General features: G+C 39.4%; 1 protein-coding gene across 1 annotated transcript; it reads right to left on the bottom strand.

Moving 5' to 3' along the window:
- Positions 1-1,450: 1,450 nt before the first annotated feature.
- LOC149285401 (zinc finger MYND domain-containing protein 10-like) lies at positions 1,451-8,735 on the bottom strand. Its single transcript, XM_089495350.1, has 12 exons — positions 8,638-8,735; positions 7,892-8,000; positions 6,288-6,404; positions 5,806-5,859; positions 4,940-5,092; positions 4,452-4,540; positions 4,264-4,364; positions 3,392-3,564; positions 3,180-3,305; positions 2,598-2,719; positions 2,166-2,291; positions 1,451-1,550 (listed from the first exon to the last, which is right to left on the bottom strand). The coding sequence occupies exons 1-12, from the start codon at positions 8,733-8,735 to the stop codon at positions 1,451-1,453; spliced, it is 1,368 nt and encodes a 455-aa protein (XP_089351476.1).
- Positions 8,736-10,361: the final 1,626 nt, after the last annotated feature.

A 10,361-nucleotide genomic window follows, 5' to 3' on the forward strand; every position in this document is an offset into this window, starting at 1 on the left:
GGCAAGAAATATACAAAGGCACATGCTCTAAATAGCGAAGGGTCAATGGGCACATTTTAGGGTATTTTTAAATTATGCTGATTAATAGACCAGTTGCTAGGTTACAGGGTCGGGGGTTCACATAGCGAACGTCATTCCTATACTAAATACATCATTAAAATACATGAAATCTATAATCTCTGACCTGTAAAGAATATATTCGAAGCAACTCACTTTGGAAAGGGTGCCAACAAATTAGAAGAAGGTTAACAGGCCGCAGAGGAAAGAGAAAAAGAGAAATCATAAAGACGTGAACATGAAAAGTCTCGTGAGTCCAGAATACGGCTGTGAAATGTAAATACAAAATGTTCTGTTTCTATGTAAAAATGTCAGGTTTTATAAAAGAAACACAATGATATTCTAAAAGCATGACCATGCTGTAGGTAGCACCCCTAGCCCTGTGGTGGATTAACAATGGGGCAAAGGGGGCTATTGCTCAATGGCTCCTGGTGGCATAGGGACCCCATTTGCTGCAGTGAAATGTATATATGTATCTACACTACAGAGCATAAATACAGTTGTGCTGACTGGTTGGGGGGGTTCCAATAGGTGCATTGGGGTCCCTTCTCCTGTAACAAGGGTATTCAATATCCATTAGGAAGATCCAATCCAACAAGTGTCTTCTGCCACCCTATATCATGTATATTTAAGTAAATTAGATTTCTTGCAAGACTCAACACCCATTCAATTATGCATTATACAGTGCACTGGTCAAGGACAGTAGTGTCTGTGCTTCCATCATCTGTCTGATGGATACCTATTTACGCGTGGACATTGATTTAGCTTTTATACATTTCATGTAGATTATTCTAACTAGACAATTGTACCTATTTATTTATAGACTATGGCTGAGTCTAAATCTACATCATGATGCTGTTAGAGAGATACTGTTGTATAATAAATCCCCCAACAGCATTTCTTGACATCCAAGGGCAAATTCTTGCCCACTTAGTTGCATGGTTGAAAAAATAAGTTTTACTTTAACCAATTTATTTCTAATCTCAAATATGCATACCATGTTTATGTGTTTTATTCATATACTGTGAATGAAGAACCCTTAATGATGAAGCATGCAGGTTATCAAAAGCACAATATCAGGATTTTATCAAGATTTATAAAAAGTTGGGATTTTTTTTTTTTAAAAAGGACAAAATGGAAGCGTTTTCACATGACCACTGCAGGTCCATCCAGCAAACCCATGTTTTCTTCTCTGAAGCCAAGGTCTCTGTTCGTTGTTAGTCTCCAGAACTAGAGATACAGAAATCTGTATATCATATGATGATGTCTAAATATTTGCCATTTATTTTTTGTAGTAGCAGTTCATACAAACGCCAGCGTCCACCAGTACTTAAAAAGGCACAGGGTGGTTAAGGACTTAGCACGAGTCAATCATTCACATGCAACATCATGTTTATCGCTGCATTTTCATATCTTCTTCTATCTTCTTCAGAGACTCACTCACCAAGTCGCAGGCCGTCTTGTGTTTTTGCCAGTGTTTAACCTGACACTCCCTGTAGAGGAGATGGAAGATGGCATCATCCGACAGGCATGGTTACCATCAGGCACTATGCCCAAATGGCCATAAATTGCACAAAGATCAGGAAAAGGAGTGAGAGCTTGGTTAGCCCCTCTCTAAAAGATTTCAAATAGCATTATGTTCTTTTAAGATTAGTACTAACTTTTTCACTAGTAAATTTTATATAATGCCAGGAACAGTTCATAGTCACATGCTTTCATACTACTAAGTATCCTATTCTAAACAATCATCTGCTATGAATTTCTTTAAAAGTGCTGTTCCAGAATGTTCCAAAAATCTGCTGAATTTCCCAGCCCATTTATAGGTTTTCAGGGTACAAAAGTACAGATAAGCTGTTGCCATAGAAACTGAAAAAGCTTCTAAAAAGTTTCGGTGCTGGATTAATGGTATTGAAACAGAAAAATATCCCTTTTTGGCATAACCTTTTCAAACACTGGGGTCAGCACAAATCTTTGACTTGGGATGATATCCACCAAGCGCTGATAAAAATCCCAATTCATTTCTTTGGGTTTTAGTTTTATTAATCATGACTTAATTCATATCCTCCTTACTCATGTTTAACTCAAGATTATATTTAATAATTATTCACCTTGTGCAGTACCACTCACTCCGGCACCTGGAGCAGCGTTTTGGGGCTTCAGAGCCACATAATCCACACTTTGGTTTATCCGGCACCAGCGTCTCCATGACATCCATGTTATAGGTTTGTGCCCACCTGCCGAACAAAAAGCAAGTGGTAAGTTTAAGGGGGAACTTGTGTTGAAATAGTGGTGAAGTTATATATATATATATAGTTTAAAAGTTCACCCAGTAGAGATCTGGCATAGTCAGCAATATCCGATTCATTTCTTGTCCTTCTTCCCACCCCTCCCCCTAACATTAGACAGCAATTTAATAATAGGCCAGGTTTATTTAGTATAGAACTGTAAGATGTAGGGTTTGGGAAAAGGAGACAGATCTCTTTGAAGGAAAAGCACAGGTTATGGTGGATGGTGGGAGATGGCACTGCGAACAGCCTTACCTCTGTGCTTGGTAACGCAGTTCTTCCTCGCTGGGGGAAAAGGCATGCTTCACCTGGTACTTGGCTAATGCTTTCCATTTCCCAGAATTTTCCTTGATGATGGAGTCCCAAATCTCTGGTATCTGGCAGGACACACCGAGTGATGTTCGTGATTGAGAACAGAGCCACGGAAGTGCATTCCTTAGCAATATACACAAGCTTTATGTCTAGTATTGTGTGGTCATTGCCCGTAGCATTTGCTTAATTGAAGTAGGTGCTAACTAGGACGTTAAACTCCTTGAGGTCCACTAACAGACCAGGATTTAGGTCAATCCTTGCTTTGAACACAATTGGTTAAATCAGTTTATACCCTTTTTACTGATCTACCAGTGTTCATGGTGCGATGTCCAGAAGATTTGGCCTGATTCTGGCCCTCAAATTTGACCCTTGACTAAAACATTCTCTATGCAAGCTGTACAAAATATTTTCTCATCACTATTCTTTCTCTCTGTGAGTATAGCTTTCTATTTTTCCCAGTGTCCTGGCGATAGTGATCTCCTCTCTTGGTCGCTGGTCTATGAATTACACCACTTTCCTTAATACCTGCTCAAGGACGAGCTCCTTCTTGGGAGCAGCCGGCTCGCTCATGGACAGATGACTTAGGAACTGCTGTAGCTCCACAAGGTTTGGTAACTGATCGATAAGGACTTCAGTGAGAAAGGAACGCAGCTAAGAAAAAATTAATATGTTAACACAAATTTTCAAGTAGGAATACATGAACCTCACTTTCCTCCCATGTGGGCCAAGTCATGTACCTTTAGTAGCTGACCCTTTGTGAAATTATTGATGTTATATTTCTGTTGACACTCTGGCCTTAACAGAAGGTTGTACAATGCTATCCACGCCTGACCATCCAACTTTGTCATCTTCAGCTGGTCTTCTGCTGGAACTGGAAACCATCGACCACTCTCATACTTCTGAAGCTGGCCTGAGGAACATGGAGAGAATGGAACATTTTGCAGAAATTAGTACCACATTATACTTTTACAGTTATAATTGTAGAATAAAGGCTCAAATAAAACAAAAGTATTATGAAGACGTCAATACAATTCTGTAATTGTGGAAAAAGTGCTGTTCCAGCACATTTTCATAATGTTTTGATTTTTAAGAGGGTAAATTATTATTTTATTATTATTTTGTGTGTACAAGGGAAATGGAGACCTTGTCTGTAAATCCCTTTCTTATCAGGACTGCAAGAGAACTCTAGAAAATAAATAGTACAGAGCATACAATATACAAACACAGCTGATAGGATTCTCTATCCCATCAATGCCTGTTCTAAGAAACACAGATTAATATTGCAGGTCATGAACTAATTAAAATGCATCTTCTCTAAGGCACTTGTAGTACTGGCTTCATATTGAGTGCAAATAGAAGCTGTTGCATTTGTAGTAATTTGGCAAGAAATATATGAACCAATTGATGTACTTTATTGAATGTTCCCTATTGAACCTTATAATTGAAAGCCACTGAGTACCAAACATCTGTACTTCTGTTCCACCTGCTGCCATAGATTTAAAAGATCAGTTTTGTTTAATGAAATACATAATCATACCATAATTTGAGTATCTGGTAGTGAACATATACACTGAATGTAATATGCATTGTATTTAAACATGACTTGTACCTTTCTGACGGCGGCTCCATGGGCAGTGTTGTATTAGTTCCACCAGTACACAGGGCAGGTTGTGTGTGTTAAGTAGTCGGTTGGTCACACTGAGTGGTAAGCTGTTGGTAGAAAATCATTGTTATTGTGTGTCTCAAGGGCACAGCATTCACTATGTGGACCACTGCTGCACCAACGTACACCCTTACCTGTCTGTATGGTCTGTAATATATCGCAGGACTGACAAACACTTCAGTGCAATGTCAAATTCCAGGTGCTCTGCCTGTTGCTTCAGCTCCTTAGGGAGGAATAAAGATATGTTGGTCAGGGGAACAATTAATCCTCCTCTCTTTATGGCAGATGTGGCTCTTTGCCAGTTTTTATAGGTTAAAAATAATAATAATAATTATTATTATTATTATTACACTTTTTTACTACATCTTTATACATCTCAGTGCCATAGACGGGTATAGTAAATTTAGGATACTTTTAAAAAAGCACATTTATCAACACAATAAAGCACTAGTAGTAGGGGTTTCTTTATTGAAAACATAATGTGCATACACATTTGCAAATAGCTTATAAGATGAGACTTATTAACCTCACCTCATATATATTTGAAAGGGGTTGTTAGAAAGCTTCTGACTTAATAAAAAGCACCAAAAGCGAGCACCCTGTCCCCTAATGAGCTCCATACCTCGAAGGTTGATGCCTCACTGGAAACGGTGGGCAGGATCCTGTCCTGGCTTTGTGTGCTCCCTTCAGAGCTCTGTGACACCAACATGGTCAGCTTTCGATGGCAGTAGTCAATTAGATCGAGTGCTAGCTCTTCAGCCGACTCACACACGTCCTGTCACACAAGTTAGATTAGTCACCTGATGCCAACAGCTTAACCCCATTTTCTAGCAGAAACACTGGAAATATAATGCTGATATAGTGCAGAGCGGCAAACATACTCAAAAAACAATACAAATGTAAAAATCTTTAGATATATTTCGATTAGCTTCACTATAATAAATTTCCATTCCTTTGTTTTTATGATTGCCACTATGCTTTTACTTTGGTATCAAGAAAGAAAGAAAGAAAGAAAGAAAGAAAGAAAGAGAAAGACTATCATGGAAAACTATTCATAAGGCTATATTGAGACATTATAAACTCAGAAGGCAGTAAAGCAGAGAAAATGGCCTCACGTGTGATAAAGCTTCAAACAAGCCTTCACACAATATTATAAAAGATAAAACTGTATTACATCAGTGATACTGGTGTGGAGCCCTACAGCATGGATGTTGCCCTTAAGGGCTGTTCAGTAGTCATGTCAGGCTAGGTTTGGGCCCCATTTCAAGATGTTTGCTAAAACCATGCCCAAGGCATATGGTCTAAGGATAGTATGAGGGCAACATAAGAGACAACATAAGAGAGAGACAACATAATATGAGTTAACATAAGAGACTGGCATATTAAGATGTAGAAAATCTTAACACATAGTTGTATATTTCTTTAGATGAGTCCGATAAAAGCGCAAGTTCCTGCCCAGTGTGCATCCAGCAGAATGGATCTCCTTACCTTATGGTAGAAGATTGTTTCCAGTAGGTTAATTATAGTGGCTTCATGGTGTATCTGTAAGAAAATTAAATTAAAGATGCTGTCAAATGATCCAACCATTAATTCGATGGGATTTGAGTCAACAGCTTCGTAGCTCCCACCCTAGCGTTAAAAGAGTTCCCCTTGAACCACAGACACAGTTCTTGAAAAACAAGGACAATAGTTCAAATGGTATGAATTGATACATTAATATGCATCTTGCAAATGGGGAACTAATGGTTATTTTGGGAATGTCACCTAGCAGATATTGTAACATGAATATTGTATTCTCTCCCCCAAGAATGATTGCTGATGCTGTGTCAGGGAGGTGGAGACATGGTCCTACCATGGTTAGTTTTCTGCAGTCCATGCAGGGTTTGGATGAATAGGCTCTAATGATATAAAAGCGGGATGCACTGAATGCCATTAAAAACCATTGGTAGAATGAGATCAAGTCGACATACCACCATGTAGAGAGGGAAGGTACTTTTGGGCTGGAAGTCCGTCAGTCGGCACAACACAGGGAACACTTTCAGTTTCCAGATCTCTACTCCGATCAATTCATAGATTAGAGCGGGAATCTAAGAGACGCAGAGAAAGTGAATGTTGTATTTTGTCCTTAGTATTCTCAAATTATAAATTCCCTTCACCTTCCCACCTTTACATTTCTATATCACTCAACCTAGATTTTTCCCTTGATGTTTACATCAATGGGGACATTCAGCCTGGCCTGGATGAATATTCAATCTCATTAATATAATTCAACCTGTAGGAATATCAGAAAGCCCAGCAGAAGTGCTAGAAGTAAATACAGTAAGGGGATTTAAACATGGATAGATAGGCATAAAGCGTCCTGAATCTAAGACAATATCAAGGACTAAGGTCTGAGAGCCTTTACAGGAGGAAAAATGGGCAGAGTAAATGGGCTGGATGGTTCTTATCTTATCAAATGATATGTTTATATGAATAAAAATCTCCATTTCATTATGAAAAACATTACTGTTCCATTCTGTTAAATTGCAGATTCTCACAAATGTGAGCTACCTACATAATAAGCATTAATACCAGGTAGGTCGCCATTTTTAAAGACCCGGACATCTTAATCCATAATCAAGTTATTGTGCATAACAACATTAATACCTAATTTCCTTTTCCATTGCTTATCATGTTATTGACATAGTGAATTACAAATGTTCAAACACCACTACACATAATTTGAAAAACATAGTAAAAAAAACACCCCATCAGTCTATGTTATACAAGTTAATATTTCATGAGAAGTATTTAAGTAATCTCAGACTATGTCAATAATTACAAAATTAGGCACTAGGTGGTACTAAAAAAGATTTCCTCTGGTGCAACAGATCTTAAATAATGACTGTAGTGATTCAGAAACTATTATACATGCCAGGGCTGGAGTGGGGATGACAAAGCAGCCCCCGCACTTTAAGGCAGGCAGCCCCGGCACTTTAAGGCAGGCAGCCCCGGCACTTTAAGGCAGGCAGCCCCGGCACTTTAAGGCAGGCAGCCCCGGCACTTTAAGGCAGGCAGCCCCGGCACTTTAAGGCAGGCAGCCCCGACACTTTAAGGCAGGCAGCCCCGACACTTTAAGGCAGGCAGCCCTGGCACTTTAAGGCAGGCAGCCCCGGCACTTTAAGGCAGGCAGCCGCCAATGATGTAAGTGCGTAGCTCCACACTGTACGGCCTATCTACCAGCAGATCACGTGTATATGGAGCAATGGTGGCCTGTGGCCAGCCTGAGCCTGATATAGGCTAACAATATCTCAAAGATGACAGATCAACGTTAAATGAAGCAGAGCGTCATTTATAATAGCTAAGGTGATGGCAAATGAATGTTTGTCTGGACAGTATATTCAAACTTTGGATTATTTACTAGTAATACAGTTTCATTATTCACTGCAGTTTTAATAGATTATTGTGGTCTCATTTTACAGACATAGGAAAGTCTTTCTGATGAGCCATAGTTTGTAGGAAAGTTCATTTTCCATGTATTCATTGTGGAAATGCCATGTATTTCTTGGGGAAACGTCGGTAGGCAGGGGGTTACCTTCTCACGTGTGATAAGCAGCTCTTTGATAAACTCCTCTTGTCCAGAAGATGCATTTAGGATAGCCTGCATGTTCAGCTTCTCGATATATTCATGCTGTTTGAACCACCTAAATGGAGAAAAAAGGTCGGAGAGAAAGATAAATAAAACGTCTAAACCTCTGTCTAGAGAGATCCGGCAGCTTCATCAATACTAAGAAGGTTCACTGAATGATCAGGAATTGGTTTCAGATGGCCGGCTGTCATCATAGTTTCCTCAAACACACAAGCAACTTTAGGCATGTTCTGAAGTTAAAGAAAGGAGTTAATAACACTAAGTCATACAATTAGAGTTACTCCCTACAATGCTGGATAAATGCCTGCGGCTCATAACCTGCAAGTAGAGTGTAAGCTCTTTGGGAGATTTCTATTGTGTGGTCCGTTCTAAGAACATAAGAAGAGGAAATATATACATGATCCAAGCAGCAATTTCCACTGTTGCCTTTTTTTGGCTGAAGCTTCTTCTATTCCAACTGCAGTGGACTACAACTCCCATCATGCTCAACCTTATAAATTGTAGTCTATTGGAGATGGAGTTCCTATAGTTTGTCCATACCGCAATGGGCTATCGGGTTAAACTCCCTGCATTTTATTTACACGCATACTGAATCTTAACGTATTTTAATGAAGTTACAAATTAAACAACATTTTTGGAAAAATAACTTTTGGGAAAAACTTTTGGAAAAAAACCCGAAAAAAATATCTCACCCTCCTGAGCCGATATCCTTTATTTTGAAAGTCTGCAGGCTCTGCACCATCCCCTCCGCTTCGCCATACAGTAGTACCGGAGCCGGTGCTTCCTCCATCTTCTCGTTCTAGCAGACACGAAAGTCTAACCTAAACGGTTACCTGGGAAACGTGTTCCTATCTGCGCAAGCGCGGCATTATTAAGCACCATGGCAACGGCAAGGTTTCCCTTAGGACATGCGCAGTCCACTCCTCTTTGTTCGAACGTTTACCCAGGAGTGGGCGGTTTCCAAATAAAGAGTTGTTATTGGCTTTCGTCGGCCATTTTTTACACAACATTTCAGAACGTGTGTGCATTGATTATTTGTGACCCTCGCTAGTTATCCTGCTAGTCCGAACACGGGTTATAATTCTCTGCTATAAATGTTCTAAAAATATTTCTAAATTAATTATACGTTTTGCAATTTATTTATAACTGGCTCCCTTAGAAAAAAAGAGGTACCTTAACTGTGAAGTTACTTAAAAAAATACCAGAAAGCGTAGTGGCATTTCTGTCATTTTCTTAATCAGTCCTTGATCTTGTCTATTGAATGGCTTTATGCCTTTCCCATGCACCTTTAAATTCCCTTAATGTTTTGGCCCCTACCACTTCTGATGGGAAGCAATTTAATGTATTTACCACTCTCTCAGTAAAGTAAAAAAGGATATACAAGTGTATATGTCCCAGGGATGGGGGGCAATGTCTCCTGTGAAGATACTGGGGTATCTTGTGTAAGAAGGGGTTTATGCAGAATTTACATATCAAATGGATCCTTTCTGTGGTTCCCTTAGGAATCTGGTTTGGGAAGGACTGGATAATGTGCATCGGGCCATTTGGCTGGGCTCACCTCCATGCTAAATGTTGCCAGCCTTTCCTGCTAGGTTTATCTTAAGTAGAAGCTGCAGTTCCCCGACTCTTCCGGGATCCAACAATTCTCTCCACGGATTGATTGAATCAGCCAATCGGTGTCAGGAAAGCGCCATTGAAATAGATGGGAGTACTTTCTGTACATATGGACAAGGGGGTCTCCTTAGACTCCCATAACTGACAGCAAGTATAAGATCATCCTGGAGATACAAAAATGGAGCAGGCAAAAAGCCAAATCCACGTTGGCGGATTCTGCAGAGTGTAATGGGGACACCGAATATAAGTCATATAATATGATGGCTGGAGTGTCCATTTAAAGGGCTTGCTGGTGGATAAAGAAGTCTTGATGGAGCTCAGAAAGGTTGTGTCTTAGTATCTTAGTATTTGCTGAAATCGCTCGGGCTGCTATATACAAGCCTTTAGCTAGCATGATGATCGTTGATCAGATGTGCCACTTTAATACTTAAAACACTTTATCAACATCATTTGGAACATAACATGGTGACTAGTGTGACCTGTGGCACGTATTTTATAATTGCAGGTATTAATGGACTCAGCATATTTCCCTGAATATAACGTCTAAGGCACACAATGCTGCATTAAGGAACGATACGTTTAATATACACTGTATATATATATATATATATATATATATATATATATACCGGTATATATATATATGTATATGGTAAACTCATCTCACCCCCCCAGGTCACTAGCGGAGGTGCTTGAAACATTATTTACAACTTGGAGAAGCCACACTTTGCCTAGGACTAAACTGAACAAGAGACCTAGATAGTTCTAAAAGCTTACAATCTATTTTACTCCAGTTGGCCAA

This window comes from Sceloporus occidentalis, unplaced genomic scaffold (genome assembly GCF_023333645.1).
Source record: "Sceloporus occidentalis isolate IW3139 unplaced genomic scaffold, rSceOcc1.0.p SCAF_79, whole genome shotgun sequence".
NCBI classification, from domain to species: domain Eukaryota; kingdom Metazoa; phylum Chordata; class Lepidosauria; order Squamata; family Phrynosomatidae; genus Sceloporus; species Sceloporus occidentalis.

Coding starts and splice junctions, on each gene's coding strand:
- LOC149285401 (XM_089495350.1), bottom strand. CDS start 8,735: ATGGAGGAAGCACCGGCTCCGGTACTACTGTATGGCGAAGCGGAGGGG. Junction 4,365..4,451: donor ATTACAGACCATACAGACAG/GTAAGGGTGTAC, acceptor TTCTACCAACAG/CTTACCACTCAGTGTGACCA. Junction 2,720..3,179: donor AGGAGCTCGTCCTTGAGCAG/GTATTAAGGAAA, acceptor GTGTCCTGCCAG/ATACCAGAGATTTGGGACTC.